This window comes from Fistularia commersonii, chromosome 12 (assembly GCF_037954325.1).
Source record: "Fistularia commersonii isolate RoL2024-O1a breed Wild chromosome 12, RoL_Fcom_v1.0, whole genome shotgun sequence".
Taxonomy (NCBI): domain Eukaryota; kingdom Metazoa; phylum Chordata; class Actinopteri; order Syngnathiformes; family Fistulariidae; genus Fistularia; species Fistularia commersonii.
Genome location: NC_141295.1, coordinates 11,163,861 through 11,184,660, shown reverse-complemented (window position 1 = coordinate 11,184,660; position 20,800 = coordinate 11,163,861). Strand labels below are relative to the sequence as shown.

Here is a 20,800-nt window from a genome sequence, read left to right as displayed (position 1 = left end):
GTCGTGACGTCATGGCATCCAGGTGAAACATTCACGAGCGAAGGACACTCACCTGAGCCAGGAGGAGGAGGGTGCAACTCCCGATGTGACCGCTAGAGGGCGCTGTAGATAGACAAATCACACTGCAAAAGCAGAGAAAGGGTTCAAATACTGGGATGATTTTTAAAATAACATTGCTTGTCAAACACATCCCACTTCTTCTGAATTTCCCTCAAAATGAAATAACTTGTCTGCAATCTCAAATGAACATCTCGATGAATACATTGCAGTGGATTTAAAATTTGTAATGTCCAGTCACAAATGTGATAATACCACCTGTATATGTGTGATTTGCCTCAGGGATGAAATGGTTCTCTTTGGAGTGACCAGGATGGATAGGATCAGGAATAACTCTATCAGAGGAACGGCAAATGTTACATATTTTGGAGAGAGGGTCAGAGAAGCCAGACTGAGATGGTTCGGCCATGTACAGAGGAGGGAAAATGAATATATTGGTAGACAGATGCTGGAATTGGAGGTCTAGACCAAAGACCAAAGAGAAGATTCATGGACGTCGTGAGAGGATGTGAAGGAAGTTGGTGTGAGAGAGGAGGATACAGAGAATAGGGTTAGATGGAGAAGGTTGATTTGCTGCGACAAACTCTTGAAGGGAAAAGCCGAAAGGAGAAGAAGAAGATATATGTGATTTGCCTGAAATTTGAAATACAGTTGATTTATTTAGTCATGTTTATTTGTAGGGTGCTAAATCAAAACATAGATGTGTGATAACACATTCCATGTACAGCAGGTGTGGACCACTCTATAAAACGATTGAAAGAAAAGCAACGCTCCGCACCAAGCAAGCGCATGGCGTCAGCCACAAGGACACATCCGAGGGCAGCCTTCCGTCTCCATCAGCTGGGTTAGAAAGAGAAATTGAAAGCATAAGTGTTATAGACACAGGGGTGAGCGGGACAAGCATAAATTTTTTTTTTAATAATATCAGAAGCCCTAACAGCTACATGGTTTTAGCTGACATGATATAATAATAAAGGAAATAACAATGGCTGACGCCTGGCAAGAACGTTGATCAAGCTAAAATTAGAAGACACGAAGTCGGCCAGACAGTATTGATGCTACTATAACATTTATGTCTGTTGTTGTTGTTTACATATTTATGTTTTTCAATCAAATCTTCAAGCTCTTAAACAAGTGACAGTGATGTAGTGAACTGCATCTTTCAAAATGGACAGCTGCAGTTGGCCTAATGTGGTGAAGGTGGTTCTTTTGATTGGATCCAAAAATTGGGAAGTTTAATGAGACAATTCATTTTTAGGTCACATCTGGGTCGAACTGTGATGGCTGTTTAAGCAGGAGGAGAAAGACTCTTGGACCAATTTAGGAAATGCATTTAAACAAATTCAGCCTCATCCAAGGGTAAAGCCAGTTGCTTTTTGAATGTCAAAAGAGGAGGAACATTCATTCATTCATTCATTCACCCGCAGGGTCTCAGTGGTTTCTGCCCGCATGGCATCGGGGGATGAGGGATGAGAAACGTCACCAGGTCTCAGTGACTGATAGGATTCCAGTTGTATTTCCACTCATGATGAAAGTGATGCGTGCAGATTCCGAGAGACTAGACATCAGTCACGTGCCGTGATTTGCGGTGCATGACTGCCGTTCTTCTGCGTCGTTTCGGAAAGATGGCGTTAGACAGTGAGCTTCTGGATGAGTTATAAGCAAATATTTGTGGCTGAAGTCCAGATTAAGTTCCTTTACAACATCCTCCTTCTGTACACACAAGTACAAGCCTGGATGCTGTTCATTGAATGAGGCATTGCATAAAAGAAACAGCCAAAATCTTCAAAACGCTAGGATGAGAGATGTCTTTTTTTTTTCTCCTTGCCCATTTCATCACAGTCCAGGTTTTGCACCTTCAATGGTTTTGTCTGTTAAATATAATCTCATAATCAAATCAGGTATCTCTGATGCAAGTTTACCTTCGATTGGTCGTCTTTGAGTCAATCCCATAAGGCCCGTATCATCCGGGTCGCCAGCCCGGGGAAATTTGGACGAACAGACCCGGCAGTTTTTACTCCTCTGCTGGCCGCGGCCCAAGGCAGCCGTATGGAAACACTTCAGAGCCAGACGACGAAAGAAAAACAGAACTCGGCTCTTCAATGCCAAATAAATTCCATTGCATTTGATCTACAAAGTGTCACTTCCTCTCTAGTATTTCTTTTTTTGGTAAAGTTATAGGTATAATAGCTGTTTACTCGACTCACAGTTGCTGAACGAGAGACAGAAACTCCTCAGTGAGTCTTCCGAATGATCCAGTTTCAGATTTTGCTGATTTAAAGGGTTTTCCAGTGACTATGGATAAAACCAGAAATTGGATGATGTCCCTTTGTCTCTCAGCGCCATTTCAAAAAACAAGTAAATAAATTAGAGGGTAATTAAATAGTTGGGAAATCAGATGGGTTTCAAGGAAGTCGCCAAAAAAACTGGCAGGTTAAAAGGAAATAGTGAGCATCCCGCTCACAGTGCGTGTAATGGGAGTTCACTGTGTTGGATTTCAGTTTGAAACACTGATGTAAAGGTAGAAATACAGAACACAGCAGCTGTGAAAGTCTTTCTTCATCTTTAAGGCATTCGCCAGCCTCACAACCTATGTGTACCTCTATTGGAACTCGTGGAAAAAGACAAAGTAAGGCAAAAGCAGAATCATTTGGTGTTTTAGAAAAGACACAAATAACATCGATGCAAGATGCTGAATAGAAAAAGATAGTTGAGTATATCCTTTGAATTCCTACTTCTCTACCAACTTAAATACATATTAAATCATCATTTTGCAGCGAATGATGGGAAAGACGGCTATGTTGCATTTGGCTGCTCCGTTCCAAGTATAATATTCACATGAAGTCAGAACAGTTCAGCTCAGCAGGCTGGAATCCTGGTGAAAGAGATACCGGTGAGACTTCTTGTTAGTCATGCTTTGATAAAAACACCAAACGCCACCTTTGGTTAGGGGCACGAGAAGTATATAAGAGTTTAACTTTATTTTACAGATTCGATAATAATTTTCTTATATTTGTCTCCTTTAATCGTTACAGTTGCATCCCGCGACATCGTCACAGTTTGTTTTGGCCCGGCTGGTTGTCAGGCCGACGCCAAACAAGGATTCAGTGACCTGATTGGTGCAAGGTTTGGTTACCTGACAGGGGAATATCTATCCTCCATCCTCAACCACCCATCCACCCACCCAAGACACCCCACCATCAGGTTTTGTGAACACTCCTCCTCCTCTGACGACTCAGTGGTGTGAGGTGCAGCTCCACCCTTTTGTTGTCATCGGGCCAATAGGGAGGTGACAAATTGTGAGGTGAGGACAAGACATGGATGACAGAGATTGCAGGGAACAGGTGTCCTTTGTTACCTGAGCCTCGGGTGCATTTGCCCATTGTCTCCTGGGTAGCATAGTAGCACACAAGCTTATTAGCTTTGAATAACTTGTTGTCAACACACCACGGTGGCCTTTGTGATGCAAAGATCGAGTGTTTGTATAAAAGTTAGAAACAAACACAAAATTGTCGGCTCGTAAAACCGGTCCCTCCTCTTCTCTTTTTTTCCTCCATCACAATTATGCTACTGGAATGTGGATCCCATTTCCTGTAAGACGACATAATTCCGAGTGAGCTGCCACCAGTCCCACCCAGATATGCAAGGATCATGCTTATGAAGTACTTGACGCACAGTTCTATTTACCGTAAGAGTACAATCGAAATGTATTTTATTTAAATTAAAAAAAAAAAAAAAAAAAAACTCATCCAAACAATGCATTTGAGCTCTTCCTGCACTTGAGCCCAAAACATTTGGGCTATGGTTGAAATATACAAGGCCACACAAGGAAACAACAAAAAACATAAAGATGAAATAGCCGTGATCCTCATCGTCATGACTATTTTAAGAAATCTCCTAAGGGATTTTCGCTGATTTAGTCCTGCCTCCTCGACTGTTCAAACAGTCATGGCTTTTTTGGCCTCTCATTCTACTGCCTACAATATCCTGTATCCTGTGTGTTCATGTGAGTGGATAGGTGGGTGTGTAAAAATAGTTTTATTTTGCATGAAATTTGTGAATAAAAATGATCCAACTTCATGTATGGGACATTTAAAATAAATTTATATTTTTTTATATTTTCTAAATATATAACTAAAAAGTAAATGAAATATATAAACATTTAATGTTAAAATAAAGACGGGGGAAGATATGAAGATAAGTTAAACAACGTGCATCTGTTAATTGACAGGACCAAGCTGGGACCTACTGAGATTATTTTGAAATACAAATAACGTAGTTGGTAGTCTTGACCTTGCAACCATGTTGCTTATTTGCCTGTTATTTCCATAACAAAACTGTTAATATCATATGTTTGAATATGTATTTGAACTTGTACATTTCATGCAGTTGTAGACAACAGCCGAGGTCACCATGTTCACTGATATATTTATCTTATCCTGGCAAGTGGATGTCGCTTAGCTTCCCAAAAGGCATTTCGAGAAAATGAAGCACGTGTGGTCGCCACAGTGGGATTTATCATCTTAGGTCAAGAGTCTATTTGTTTTTGGGTTAAGGCTCACACATGCTTGGTGTCAATGTTGCCTTTGTGTTGCACTAACATACAGAATGTACACATTGAATTTCATACTTTTAGTTAAATGTGTACTTTTCCTGTCATCACATACATGTACAAAAGATTTACCGCTGCTATCAGTTCCTGTCCCCGTACGCTGTAATCTTCAGGTTTGAATTAGATAGCACTTGTCAAATGTCCCACTTTCAGCGCAACTTCTTACAAAACTGACAAGAGATGCAAATTAAAACGCTTTTAACTTTATTGTAAAAGACCAACACGACAAAGTTTTTATTTTAAGTATTTCCCATCAAGCCCCCTGAATGTTAGTATTTCACATTACAAGCCTTAACTCTGCTGTGACGGGAAAGCCTAATGCTTCTCACTCTGGTATATGCCACAGTCTTACAGTAAAAACAGACTAAAAAAAAACAAGATGAAATAAAAAAATTGACAAAAGGCAGATGCAAAATAAATTATGTGCGTCACAACTAAAAATGAAAGGAAAAAAAGGTGAAAAGAATATAGTTTTCATCAGTGCATTTTGCTAATATCTGTCACATTATCTTGAATGTCGAGCACGGTCCTGAAACTTTAACGCTACGTAATGTGAAAGAGTAAGACAATATTTACAACAAAATGCTTAATAAAAAGAAAATAATTCTCTTAAACACATCCATAAATAAATAATACAATCTCTTACTTATTTACATATTTTCTTTGATTCAACCTTCAAAAATGTAAAAAGGCAACACAAGACTGAGTATCGCCAAATATTCACAGAGTATTTACAACAGTACAAGTAATGGCCTTTCATGGTCTTTACTTTTTACCTTCATTTTGGTCTTTAATTATCTACCTTTAACTAAAATAAAAAAGAGAAAGAAAATCAGCAGCTTTTCAATTTACAATGTAAACCTTCTTTGATGCTCCATACACATAAACCTACTTTGCAGACTGATCACAAAAAGCGAAGAATGTAAGACAGAAAAAATCAAATATAAAATACAAGAATATATAACTGATTGAGACTTCTGAGTCAGATGAAAGATAGCGAAACAGAATTCAACTCTCCAAAAAAGCCACAATTATTTGGCTGGAGTCTAAAGCACTGCCCGGCTTGGACGAAATACTTCACAAAGTACTTATGTGAATGATGAGGTCAACGAGGCACATATGCTTGAAAGAAGGCACGCGCAGTATTCAGAAGTCACCAATCAGTCTTGAGAAGTTAAATTAGCGAGCGAAACATAATCTGTATGTGTTTTCCCAGCTAATTGACGTCCTGGGAAAAGTTAAAAGAACACTGCTTACATTAAAAAAAAGAAGCTGAGAACGTTTTTCAAGTCAAACCACATCAAACATTTGGTTACAATTTTTTTTTTTTTAAACTGAATGGCTAATCCAGACGGTAAAAGTAGAGTGCTTCTTTTCCTTCTGGCCTTCCATGAGACTCGGGGACGGCACAGTGGTAAGGTAAGACGTAAGCCACAAAATGAGGTTACTGGTTAGCAGTGATTGTGGTACAGCAGCAGCAGCAGCAGCAACAGCAGCAGCAACAGCAGAAAGGAAAAAAGACCCCAAAAAAACTAAAAACTAAAAAAACTGCCAAAGTTTGGCAAGGAAAAAAAAAAAAAAAAAAAAAATCAATCAAAATTAAAGTTGTGCAATTGTTCGGGTCACGCAGCATCCATATCATCCATACTCAGCATTTGTCTCTGCAAAAGAGTAGCAAGTGAGTAAAACCACACATGTTAGACCTTTTTCACTTTGCTGTCGTTTTCTGTCATATTATCTGGAATAGCATCAGGGATGATACCTGGGGGTAAACGTAACCGTCAGAGCTGTTTCTGCAGATGTGCACCTCATCCTCTGTGGTCTTCTGGTACACGGGATTGTCAAAGTGGATGGTGTTGGTGTTCTTCAGACGCCATTGTCTCCATAGGAACACTGCTCCCAAGGTCAGCAGGGACAGGACCACTGCAGAGAGAAACACATTGAGCATCAGTTAGTGAGATCTGGATGCACACAGGGCCCATGAGTGGAGAGTTGTTAAGATTTACTTATTGGCAGCACGATGTAGAGAGCTGTGGAATGGGATGACTGAGCCTCTTCAAGTCCAAGTACATGTCTGTTGTTCACTGAAAAATCAGAGTATTGAGTTCAGCTTTAAATTAACAAGTATACAAAACAATAACATATTAGGGTGGTATCAAAACTAGTTTGCTGCATTAGCTTTGCCTGCTAATGTCTTAAAATCCTCAAGTGTTTAACACACACTGTTTTGTACGGTATCTATTTTACAAAACGATATGCAGTGAAACTGGGGTTGACCCGCTTTGTGTACGCAAAGACATCCCAGTCTGTGCACTTACACACAGTGTAAGTGAAATACATTCACCAATCAGTAACAGGATGCTCAGAAAATAGTTTCCCTGTAATAAACAACAACCAAATGTGAATGGAGTAAAAATCACCCATGATAATGATAAGTACCTTCCTGGTGATATGCTCTCATAAAACCTTTTCTTGACTGAGAATAGTGAAGGTCTCTGCTGTAACTCTGTTGTAACTATACAATATACAATATGCAATTTGTCCCCCAATTTTTCCCACCACATGAGTAACACTTGCAGCTCCACAGCCTTGAATACCATTTCCTATTTAAAACTACCATTAGAAACTATAAAATAGTACTTTAAATGTCCGTATTGTGGGACTATTACATCTCTATTCTATTAGAATCTATTTCTAATAGAGTGAAAATGCTATTCTGTACTGTATATTTGTTCGTGATTTCTATCAATGGATAGGCTGTCAGAAAAATTGAAGATGCTCCTTTCTTTGCTGTCGTGGAGAATGTTTAGCGTTAAATGTTTAACAATCTTAATCTTTCAATTTGTGCCCACTTCCTGTACCTTGTGCCGTGGAAAAAGGCTGCTGTGTGTTCTGGATGGCAGAGACGTCCTGCTGACGGGGCTTAATGGACGTAGTTGTAGGTTTTTTGGTAACTCTCGCGAGGGTTGTAGTTCTGGTGGGGACAGCGCTGGCTGTAAAGACAGGTAAGTAGACGATTCATTACCAGGACTTGGCGTCAAGACTACAGTTGTGGCAGCGGCAGCGAGACACTAACCTGTCTCACACCTCCTCATGTCAGCTCCCATGGTCATGAGGTCCGGACAGGCACATGTGTATTTAGGAGAGCGTTGGGTGACGAGAGGGGCAGGCAAGCACATAAACTCGCAACCACCGTTCATATTGTTGCTCTCCTTGCAATTGTTTGTACCTACAATGTGAAAAATGATAGGTCTCAGAAAAAAAAACAACTAAATTCACAAAGGCAAATATGATATGCCCTAGTTCTCCGTGTCTTCTGTACCGTTTGGCTGTTTGAGGCTGTGATACAGGACGATGTCTTCTGGTTGGTCCAGGTCCTCCGCCAGTGTGGTAATGTCCTGTCCTGTCAGACGATTGGCGCTATAAACACTGCTACTGGTTATGTCTGTCCAAAACACTCTTTCCTGTTAAAGATGAAAAATTACATCTTCAATAACACAATCTTATTGCATTAATGATCTCAACATGCAAAACAGACACTTATTAAGACTTATTTTGGAAATTTGCATTCCTGGTACCAGTTCACAACATGCACCCCCATAAGTTTAATTGCTTAAGTACATTAAACTATAATAGCTGAATAAATTGCTCAGCACAAATGACATGACTTACTAATACCATTCTAAACAAATAAGTTATGACTTGACACGTTAATTGTCTGATAAAAACGCCATGCTGAAATTAAGAGTCCTGCATCACTAACCTCAAACACAGTCAGAGAGAGCGGGTGTGACAGCTTTTCCTCGTTGAAAATGAGTGTGTGCCGGTTCCTTCCATTCACGTCGACGCCGGAGAGTGTGTGCATCTTGGAGTCCACCCAGTACAGACGCTGGTTGACCATGTCTATGAGGACAGGAAACATGAAACCATTCCAGTGGTTGATAGAGCACAAGCCCTATGAAGTGCAACACAATGTATTGTTTACAATGTATTACCGAGCGTGATGCCATTAGGCCAGACGATGTTGTCCGACACCAAAACATTGCGGTCGGCTCCATTCAACCCGCTCTTCTCTATCTTTGCCTCCTTCCCCCAGTCTGTCCAATACATGAAGCTGAAAGGGTACGGAGAACTTATATATAAAAACTGTACCAATAAAAAATCTTACAGGTCATTGCATGCATTTGTGTAAAAAAGTCTGACATCAGTCGATGTGTAGTCGAGTTTTATCATGCGCTTTGTGTTATCTGATCCGGACAGTTTGAAGACAATACTGTTATGTCTTGGAACACAAATGTGATGTGGCAACATTAAGCCTGGACTTGAAAGTAAAGTTTAAGCAGGTCAACTTCTAGAATACATTTATTGATTCTTTGTTATTTTTCATAAGGTTGACAGAGCAAACATACTTTGTTCAGGACCTTCATTTTTTCTGATAGAAATACAGTATGTCAGGAGCACATCATAAGATTTTTGAGAGGGCATTTTTAACAATGCTTACTTATTTACTGGGTCCACTGTAATGCCTCGTGGCTTTTCCAGGTTTTCTGTGATCAGGGTCTTCTTCTTGCTTCCATCTGTTGTTGCCACGGATATAGTAAGCAAGAGGCTGTCAGTCCAGTAGATGTTTCCATGAATCCAATCGACCGCAACGTCTTCAGGCGCTTCAATGCCACTACTGATTACTACTTTGTGGTAAGAAGTGTTGCCGGCCATGTCTATGTTGGAGCTGTGAGGAGGTGGATGAGAAAGAGAGAGAGTAGATGTTATCGGCTGCTCAGCCCACATCAGATACACACTGAGATACACCTCAAGGTCTAAAATTCAGAAACTGAAATGTTTCTAACCTGAAGATTTTCTTCAGGGAAGCATCTGCCCAGAAAATCATTTTATTGGCTATGTCTATGTCCAGAGCCACCACATTCTTCAGCTGGGAAATGGAGTGGGTGTACTCGCCGCGGTCAATCGTGATCTTCCTCACCTCGTGTTTGTTTGTGAAGTAAAGTGTGGGTACAGCGCCTGAAGTAGAAGAAGATGACAGCCAAGCATGAGGAGTTTTCACTGATTCTTAACAGATTTTAATCTGTCAGAAGTGTTTTTTTTTTGACATTCTAAAAAAAATAATAAATACAAACGCCCTGTAACTTTCCTTTGACATGGCTGCACACAAATATTATAATCATAATATATCATATTACAAATACTATGATATATATAAACATTTTAAGGGTTTTAATCTGAATAATGAACATTTACAACTTTTGCATTCACATGCATTTTCCTTTTTTTTTTAAAACCATCAATTTAATAACTAACTAAAAATTATTTCTTAATCCTTATTTTTTGGCGATGATCTTGGTCACAATGGATCAATTCTAATTCCTTTTAAATTTCACATGGAAGATATATCATTTTTTTGTGCTTCTCTGGGATTATTGCTGACTGACAGCTGTCATATCAGGGGAGGTAAAATGTTACCTGACTTGGCCTTGCACGTCTTGCTTGCCGGGTCAATTTCATAGTCGCTCTCACAGTCGCACTTATAGCTTCCGGGCAGGTTTACACAGATCTGACTGCACATGTCCGGCTCGGCACACTCATCGATGTCTGCGGGTGGGTCAAACCAGTAGATGAATGAGTTGATTTCATGAAAGGACGTCTATTACATTGTTTTTTAATTAAATCGATTAGATAGATGGATAGATAAAAATGCCACAGTATTTCAACGGGGGGGCAGCGAAGTGTCATCCCTCACCTTCACAGGTTTTCTTGTCGGCACCCAGGATGTATCCAGCGGGGCAGGAGCAGTTGTATCCAATTTTCATATTGTTGCATTGATGGGAGCAGTTGCCATTATGAATCAAACACTCATCCTTGTCTGTGATACACATAAACAATATTGTAAAAGATAACAAAAAAGGCTACTGATTGTCAGGGAACTTATTCAAACAAAATAATTAGGCTAACCACCTGGGCATTCTCTCTATTTGTATTATGTCTGATGTTCTAGTTACATTTTCTGGGCTACTAATTTGTTCTTTTTCTTAGTTTAAAAGGTAAAAGCGAATTGGGTACAGACATTTTGACCTGTTTATGAGAATTAACATCACGTAGAATGGAAAACCTTGTCCCGAGCCTTTACTTACCACACTCTTGGAATGGTTCATCTGACCCGTCTCTGCAGTCTGACCTTTTGTCACACACTCGCTGCATGCTGATACATTCCCCACTGAGACATTTAAACATAGCAGGGCCTTCACAAACATTGGCTATGGAGAGGAGGAAGAGATTATTACTCCAACTTTAGCAAAGTAAAATGGGATTCGATCACTTGTCTTCGAAAGTCACCTATACTGCAGCCAATCTCGTCGCTCCGGTCCCTGCAGTCATAATGTCTGTCACATTGGAGGGAGCCGTGGATACAGGTGCCATCACCACATGTGAACTGATCAAAGCGACAGGTAGGTCGAGCTGGAAAAAAAAAAGACAACAAAAAATAACGAATACAGAAAGAGATAGGGTGAGGGAAGATACATAAATAGGGTAGTAGAACTTACTGCAGTTGACTTCATCTGACTGATCCTGGCAGTCAGCGCTTCCGTCACAACGCCATTTCCTGTGGATGCAGTTCCCATTTGCACACTGAAACTCCAGGGTGCCACAGGCCCCCACCCTCTTGGGTGGATCCTTTCCCACACAGTTCTCTGGCCACTCGTCAGAGCCATCACTGCAGTCTTTGTCTCCGTCGCAGCGCCATGTAAGTGGCACGCACATGGAGTTGTTGCACTGAAAGGAGCGGGGGCTGCACGTAGGCTTGGGACAGGATTCCTCATCCGATCTATCCAAGCAATCGTTGTCTTTGTCACAGACGAAGCTGGAGGAGATGCACTGGCCGCTTTTGCAACGGAATTCGCCCGCCCTGCATTGCTTGACCGCTGAAATGTGAGGTGGGAGTTTGATCAAAATTGAAATTTCACAAATCGGACATTATTCAAGCCAGAAAAAAGTGAGTTGAAATTCTAAATCAATTTACAAATTTCCACACATCAGGATCAAATAAACAAACACTATGCTGCTACCCATCTCTGTGTCCTAAATTCAACTCTGAACTTCTAATACTCCACTACTTTTTAAAATTTTTAAATTGTATGCTGAATATCACTTTTTATTTCAAATAAAGTTAATACTATGCTCATTGTATTCTTTTATTTTATCCACATACATCTTTACATTTATATACTTATCTCATGTCTTTCCGAAGTAAATTTAGTAGTTACTCGTAATAGAATCAGGAAAGAATTTATTAAATAGCTTTCATGGTCTAAGAATGTAAAACAAAAATACAGCTACAACAATACATACTGCAATTTTTCTCATCACTCTCATTTTCACAGTCAGCCTTGCCGTTACAGTGCCAACTCAGGGGGATACAGCGGTTCAGAGGAGCGCCGCAGTTGAACTGTGATGTTGGACAGGTTTTGATCACTGAAAGCAGAAAAAGAAATACAACTTCAAGTTATTCATTTTAGAGAGACTCAGGTCATTTACATCTGAAGCTAATAGGTTCATGCATTTTAGGTGAATTAATGAAACACATCATTGACATTCAAGCTAAGAAAACAATATAATAACGTTAGTATTTGTAAGATTGCTTAAATTAATTTGCTTTTTGTTCATGTCGACACTTATATTCATAATTTTTTAATTATTTTAATTACATTTTCATATTAATATAGACATTTAAACTTCTGTGAATTTGTCATAACTATGCTATCATATTGAATATTCTATAATTTTAAGTTTTTAATTGGGATAGGAATCAGAAATGAATTGTAAGAAATTAATTAATCATCATAACCATTTAATCTACTGATTTCCATAAGATATGAATGCTACACTCCGGACTGGCATAAAGAATGGCTATCAAGAAAACAATCATCATGTTAATGAAAATAGAAAATGTCTTATTCCTCAGTGTTGCAGCAATGGTTATTTTCAAATATGACAACAGAATAACATACAGCAGGTTTCAGGAAGCTCATCAGTTCCATCCCCACAATCATCGGTCCCGTCACAAATCCACCTTTGAGTGATACATCTTCCATTTGCACAAGTCAGCTGACTGGAGGTGCAGACGGTGGCTGCATCTGCGTGTGACACAAAGTAAGGAATTTTGAATCAAAGTGATTAGTTGCATTGACACAGATCTGACGAAACAGCTATAATACAATTTCTCGTAGAGTTTTTGCTCACGTGAGTCACACCAACTTTTTTTTTACTCGCCATGTTGATGTTTAACCGAAAACAACACGCAGAGCAAACACTACAATCAAAGGCCATCAAATTTCTGATAACAGGCTGTGAAACTGTAAAAACCAAACACTGGGGTCTTTGCGTAACTTTGGAATGTTACCCATGAAAGCCATGCCTTGTGCTTCCCCGAAGCATGTGAAAACATGATGTAAAGCAACAGCTCAAATATTTGGAGTAGCCACAAATGAGTCAACCCTAAAGAAACTACAAAAGTCAGTGTAATTTGGCAAAGTTGTCAGCCACTGCTCCTGTGTGATCATCTTCCAGAATTAAGTGAGGGATGCAGACGCCTGTATAACAGCGGTTTCTGCATCTCCTTTAATAGAATCTAGAGCGAGACTGTTCTTGAATTATCCATTATTTACGACCATATGCTTTTAGACTGTGTAATTGGAAGAGAAGTGTAAAGCAGATATTTTTAGCTCACTCACATTTTACTAACAACAATTGCCTACTGACTAAGGTTTTATAGATGCCACCAGTGTTTAAAACAACTTTACCATGTAAACAAGCAGCAAAACCATTTATGTAAAGGTTTGTGTTTGACAGTTTAACCATCTTTATTTTAGTTGTCAAGCAAAGTTAAAAATAAGGTTCTTTAATTATAAATGTCCATATTTGGTTGACCATCAATGATGCAATAAGCTCTTTCCTATCAATCTGGATGCATATTGCAAAGTCACCAATGTTTCCTCACTCTCCACCCAACCCAGCCCCTCTACCCAAATCCTGTTTTTTTTAACCTTTGATAGGCAAGTTTTTCTTGAAACTGCCTCAAGTGTTGGTTTGGGGGAATTCGTATGGCTAAAGCCAAATCAATATATGAGGGCAGATTACAATGTTGTTGTTTTTTTCAAGTCCCTTTATTTACTCTACATCCATTCTTGGAATTCATAGTGTTACTTAAGACATTGATTTACATGTCTAAAATCAGTAATTTTTCTTTTCTTTTCTGTGATGTGATGTTTACAGTAGTTACGGGAAGCACCGCAACTACTTTTAAAAGGTTAACAGGTAGGTTTTTGCAATGACGTTTCCCTCCATATCTCTGAGACCCCCCTGGTCAAGCAGATGATCCCCCACTACAATTCCTGGACAGGTTTTTCTTGAACCAACAAATTTGGGTCACTTCAATTACATCTTTGCAAGGGTTGAATTAAATCATATCAAAGTCCACACAACTGTAACAACAACTGACAAATTAAGAGAACCTTGAACAAGACAAACAAAGGTAAAAGTAGAAGATAATCAAACCAAATGAATTACAGAATGAATAAAATATCGAGGAACTTTGGTAGAATCCACAAAGGGCTTATAAGTAACTGCTTAATTAAAAATTCCTATGACATACTTAGAGTATTAGTCCTAGGTACCTAGAATCACCCTTGTACAAAGATATGTAGCTAACCCAACCCTGGTCTATGACTGTTACACTTCAGATAAGACAACTGAAATAGCTCACACCACACCTCTGTTTGACATCTAAGTGGCAACAGCCCTTTGGTCCAGCTTGAGCTGTTAGGTGTTTAAGTCGTGTGACCTCAGATTAACCTTGGTTTATTTTGGACTCTGGGGTCTTTCCCTGAAACTGTTCCAACCATGGTTAAAAAGGGGGGCCGGAGGGGCCACTCAGAGCGGGTTAACATCCATACACATGTGAAAATAACATCCCTGAGGGAGAGAGTAAAACCTCCATCATCTCTGCACAGTCAGACTATCATCTTGGGACCAGGAAGCTGCTAAAAATGTAGAACCAGCCCTTTAAGACAATGGCATGGGAGGAGTTGGACAATCACACCACTGGTTGCTGATTGGCCCCAGAGTTGCAAACCCAGTAACAGCATCACCACAGTGACACACAGATGCAGAGCTGCGCACACAAGGAAGTCAATCATCTTTTGAGTGATGGGACAACAGACAACAGATGTCTGATGAATTGCATTGTATTGACAAGGGAAATTTCCGACGGAAAAAATACTTTAAAAACAAAGGTCAGATGTAAGGAAATAACTTTTTAGTAACACAAATTAACTCTGGAGGGACAGTGAACTTCCTGTTTCCTGCAAACTCAATTACATCATTTTCTCAGAATCCACAGCCTTACACACACACACACAATCTCTCTCACACACAAACTACAGTTTATAGTTTATTTTTATTTCTAATTCTGCCTTTTTCTTTTTATTATTTATTACTGTTATATTTTCTGTAACTCTGGCACAACAATTTCCTACGGGATTAATAAAGTTGTTCTTATCTTATCTTATCTTATCACACACACACACACAATCTCTGTCTCTCTCACACACACACACAAACACACACACACACACACACACACACACACACACACACACACACACACACACACACAGTCAGGAGGGTAAATACAAAGTCAGTTGCGAGTGATTGAACAGTCTGGAACATACATTCAGTCTTTCCTGTGCAGTGTACATTGATAAATGTACGCTACAATTTCAGATATTGCCCATTTTCGCCTCCTCAATCACTTTCAGCTTAGGGGAAAAATGCTGTGGAAGAAAAAGCAGATATAAGCCACTTATTGGCATTTTATATCCATCAAACCCTGCAACTCTATGGGCCAAAACTTTTGAATACTAAGCCTCCTTGTCACTTTCAAAAGTGGGCCACACAACTCCCCAACATCCTTGACGATGTGGCTTTACAATGCCAAGGCTGATTTAGTACATACAAAAAATAAAACTTGTTGAATAATTTTCAAGTATTAGATGAACGTAATATTTCCATAGGATAAAACAATTCAAATCTATCAGGCACAACATTGAGTCCCCTGTTTTTCTAAGTACAGCAAGTAGACATTTATTTCGAAAGAACACAAACAGACCACAAAGTGTAGGTAAACGAACCATTATAAAGTGCACTTAGGCGCACATATTTTTGATTTATATAAACTGCATCGTTTAGATTCCATTTATAGCAATCAGTTAAACGGCACAGCCATGACTACCATGTGAGGCCATTTCCGCGAGACCTCATACACCGGGCTTGTGGTATGTACTTCAAAATCAGTAACAACTGATAGTTGTTTGACGGCAGAAACTGGTCAAATGAGTGACAGCTGCTGGGCAGAGGTTCAGTGCAAACCTCCTTTGTGTCCACATGTGACTTTTGTTGGCTGAGCATCCATTCCTGTCTTTTTATAGCAAATAAATGCTGCGCACAAGCATGCTCAATTGTTTCATAAAGAGGTGTATTTATTGACTCAAACATACACCCAGCAGTTAATGTATAACCCGCTCTCAACTCTGCTTTTAAGCCCCACTTATTAACGGAGCAAGTATGCGCACACACAGATCGACTGACTGGAAATGAGTACTATAAACACCAAAAAACAAAACTAAACTGAAATCTGCAAAGCTCTTAAGAGTGGAGTCAAGAATTTTTGAGGATTAAAGTAGCGTTGAGCAGAAAGGGGTTGACAGCTAATTCTCAGCACATTGTTGGCCTTAAAGGGCATCAGGGTCCCTACCTGCGCCCCTTGTAGAAAATGTGTTTACTGGAGTAATTTTTCCAATGAAGAGTGGATAACTGGAACTTACGAGTTCTTAATTCTTTTATACCGTTTTTTTTTCAATATGTACATTTATTTGCTTTCACTTTTATAAATGATTTTTACCCTTTCCACTGTCGATATTCGTTGTTTGATTTTAAAACGAGACAGATTTTTTTCTTCTTTTGCTAAGGTGTTCTTTGCCATATACGATGTTGTCTGATGAGGAGCCTAACAATACACAAAGGAATTCAGTTGAGTATACTCTTAAGATTTAAGGTCACAGTTTGAACAGTTTTCACTTCAGCAGGAACAAGAATATCAACCCAGGTTACCAAACAGGTAAAGCAGTGTCTTTTGTAACCCCAGTTTGAAGTGCAGAAACCTGATTAATCCCTACTTAAAACAACCTCTAAAATCTGGTTACTTTACATTTTGCCATGCTGCAGGGGCAAACCCCTCTGGCTAACCAAAACCCTTTACTCTGCTTTCCTTTTGAATAAAAAACTCTAAATAATGCACTCCGGAACAAATGCAGCATTTCTTCTACTATGTTCCAGAGAAAGAGAGTTCTACTGAGTCACTGCATCAATTAGGCAACTTAATTTACTAGACATTTTAGATAAAGGGTTCAAACACATGATAATGATAAAGAATAACCCCAGTGGTTTCCGTTGTGTTGCAGAAATTTTCCCTCTTCCATTAACCTGTCAAAATGGTTCAGTTTGGTCCCCACCCAACAACAATGGTTCTCCTCTGTCATGTAATGACAGTTTTTAAACAGATGCAAACAGTTAGGATTGAGAAATTCAAGCAAGTTCTACTTGTACATTTAATACGGAAGTTGAGAAGTAGTTGCATGGTCTTGTGCGATAAGGCAATTTGGTAATACGCAGAGGGCAGCTATTAGGAACTGACAGGAAAAAAAAAAATGTTGATTTTCCTGCATCCAACCCTCCTCCAGCCTCCTGCAGGGGATAAGGAAGCCGCACCCGCGGTGTGTTCATCCCTGCCCAGCCGAAACCCCGGCATCTGGCTTTCAGGGAGGTAGGCGAGAAACAAGCCAATCACAGAACCGCGCGTAAATTCCGTTCATACATCCACAAACGGCAGGCCTCGCATTATTTCATTTCACGCCATGCTAGCCCACGCACGGTGTTCTCCATCACCGTGACAAGTTCATACACTTGTTGATCCCACGCGCTCCTATCAAATTCAGGGGCTTCGCGTGTCAGCGTGACGTCACTCCCCTCGCGCAGTCGAGCGCGCGAGCCTGATAACCGGGTTCCCGTCCAATGAGAACCTCACTTTAATACGACGAATATTATTAATTTATAGCGACATTATTTTATTTTCTAAATTATGAATATTGTAAAGAGCATCTGAAAAACTTACATTAATCGCGGCAGGAACTTTGAAAGAAAATGGAATGTCTTACCGGCTCGGGGGGAACAATGAATCAGCAGCAACAAACACCAACATGAGGACAGTCCGGCTAGTTTCTTCCACATCCCAAACATGCCCTATTTCGTTCCCTTTTCTTTCCTTTCTTTCTTTTTTGTCAGCGGGAGAAAATGAAAGCGGCTCAGAGTCAAGGGGGAGGGTGTGGAAGTTCACAGGGGAGAGTCGGGATGGAGGAGCCACAGGGCAGAAGAGCTACGCGTCAGAGAAGGAGCCGGGCTAAATGTAAGAAGTTTCCAGTTGCGGTTGACCATTTTGGAAGTGGCCGTCAAGGGGGCGGGGCTTCGGCGGTGGTGTGATGTTGAAACTGGACGTGGGCTCCGCCGGGGGGCGGGGCCTAAAGGCTGCTGTATCACTGACTGTGGGTGTGTGTGTGTGTGTGTGTGTGACCCGCCCTTACATCCATCCCTCTCTAACCCTCACCCAGACTGAGTGTGTGTGATGGTGATATGATCGTGAACAGAAATAACGAAACATTGTAGCGGTCATTTCCATGAAAAATGCAAAGAGCCATTTCCTCTCTATATTTGTGATGCTGAAGCCATCGTTCTTAGGACATTAACCTAACTGTAACCTTGCAGCGAAAAGGTTACAGGTTTAAATAGAATACTGCAGCCTCTTTGTAAAGTTTACATGGTCCTCCACCCCCTTTTACCTACGGCTATTTCTGATCAGAGAGTAACGGGTTGTCTACATGTGGACCTGTTATCCAGTCCGGCTCGTTCTCCCCCAGTGTCAGCTGGGATTGGCTTCAGTTGGTGGCAAAGATAATGGATAGATGGATGGATAGTGTTGCATCTATAATATTGTCATAATTTCACATCTTTGTTACATAGTCAGGACTATCTACAAAAATGTAAAGTGGTATTCTGTGGCAGAATATGTGAATAGTATCATCCAAAACATAGTAACTTTCAAAGCAGATTACAAGAGATAATTTGAGATTAAGAATGTGGATGAGTCTTGTCCCAGAGGATTTTGTTTTGGGAAATAATTTCCTCTCAACAGATCCTGAAAACCTAAGTTCTGCTAATTCCGTGTTTTTCAATTTTTCCTTCAAAATATTCATGCATGGAAAAGAGGGAACCTAAATAATGTTGCATTGATGGTTCATTGTTGATAAATATAAAAACATTATAACTTCATAGACTTCAGATGGTAGTTCTGTGTTGGGTTTAATAGTGTCAGAAGTGTATGACTAGTTTCTGTGAACAATCCAGAGACAGTGTTTTCATGAGGAGATGTGAGTGTGTGTCTGTGTGTGTGTGTGTGAGAGAGAGAGAGGGAGTGGAGGGGAGAAGGAGGGGGATCAGCTTGCTTCTGGCAGGGGTAGAAAATCTGTGGGAGGTATTCTAAGAATGTGGAAATAGTGGCTGGATTACATGTTTCTGCTGATCTTTACTACGCACACACAACGTGCCCTCAGAGAAAGATGTCTACACAGCCATGTGTCATTCACCATATGTAAACGTACCTTTGTGAGTATTCAGGAAGATATGACTTCTGAAAGTATCGAATGAGTTATACCAAGAACAATGCCTCCAAACCCCCTTTTCAACAACATTGATTCTTGGTGGAAATAAGCCAAGAATTGAGTTACCGCACAGAGAATGCTGTGACAAGAATCAGTAAAGAAAAAACATGGCCATCAGATTTAAAATTGGTAAATCAACCTTTTTTCCTGGATTATATCACTGCCAGCAGCAATCCCTTTTTCCAATTTTCACTGCCTATTGTCCCTGCTTTTTTTTTTAAATATTCAATTAACATAGTTTAGTATAATACGGTAGCCCAAAGCAGACATACAGACTGCTGTATATGGGATGTTGTGCAATTTGTTTCACTTCAGGATTCATAATAATGGCAATTTGATCAGGGAAAGATTGATATAAGATAGAGATTTAGTTATTCTTCACAGTAAGCGAGTGCTTTGATAAATCAGAGCCGGTGTCTGAAACATACACAACCACAAGTGCAGACCAACCTAAGTGAGTCATATAGAGCCTTGAGCTTTTATCAAACTTATCACCCATTTCACACACACAGAGTACATACAGTACACAATTCTCTGATTTACTCTGTGCACAAACAGGGTGTTTTCTACCCTGAACTGTCCTACCCACTGTCTCAGGGTCGATGGATTTAAGATCTGTTTCTCTCTTGTTAAATTTTATGTCAGACTGAAAGCTTTGCATGACACACAAACTTGGGAAATTTACATGTATGCAACATTTACATATTTCAATAATTTCTAGGGACGGTGGATGGGCTACCTCAGATACCCCCTTCCTTTTTTTTTGCCTTTTGTGGGTTGGGATCTATTAACCCCAGAGCGTAGCAGTTTCTGGGAATTTCTGCCTTCCCTGAATGGGGAGGCGGGGAGGTGGGGAGAGACAAGAAATAGGGAATGAATCACGGCTCCAAATTCAAAATCTGTTTTACGTCCAGCACATGTTTAACTGCCGGTTCCGACTTACTGCGGGTATCAAGCAGTTCCTAGAAATTACGATACCGCCTTTCTCCATCATCAAGTTTGAACACAAGCCCCACTGATGAGGTTCTTTTCAAAACCAAACTTTCACTCTGTTGGTCCTGTTCTGCAAATAAACGGCGCACTGTATTTGCCCTGTGTCACATGACCTCCAAACAAAATAAACATAAACATGGAGGTTTGTGAAGGTCGTTTACACCATATAGACAAAGTTTATTTTGATTTACTGGCATGCGTTGACTAAAACCTCCTGAAACCTGCCCCTGCGCTTATAAACTTTACTGTTAGAGAGGAAAAAATGGTCCGCTTATTTCTTTTCCTTAAAAGGCACTGC

General features: G+C 40.0%; 1 protein-coding gene across 1 annotated transcript; it reads right to left on the bottom strand.

Annotated features, from left to right (window-relative positions):
- Positions 1 to 4,856: 4,856 nt before the first annotated feature.
- On the bottom strand, positions 4,857 to 18,188 carry ldlrb (low density lipoprotein receptor b). The gene is given in 18 exon segments (XM_086157029.1): positions 4,857 to 6,330; positions 6,432 to 6,592; positions 6,676 to 6,753; positions 7,531 to 7,681; positions 7,684 to 7,898; positions 7,992 to 8,133; positions 8,433 to 8,572; positions 8,665 to 8,783; positions 9,171 to 9,398; positions 9,517 to 9,688; positions 10,148 to 10,276; positions 10,425 to 10,547; positions 10,816 to 10,938; positions 11,018 to 11,140; positions 11,227 to 11,604; positions 12,032 to 12,154; positions 12,691 to 12,816; positions 17,953 to 18,188. Coding segments are annotated over 18 exon segments (2,652 nt in total). The 5' UTR covers positions 18,035 to 18,188; the 3' UTR covers positions 4,857 to 6,291.
- Positions 18,189 to 20,800: the final 2,612 nt, after the last annotated feature.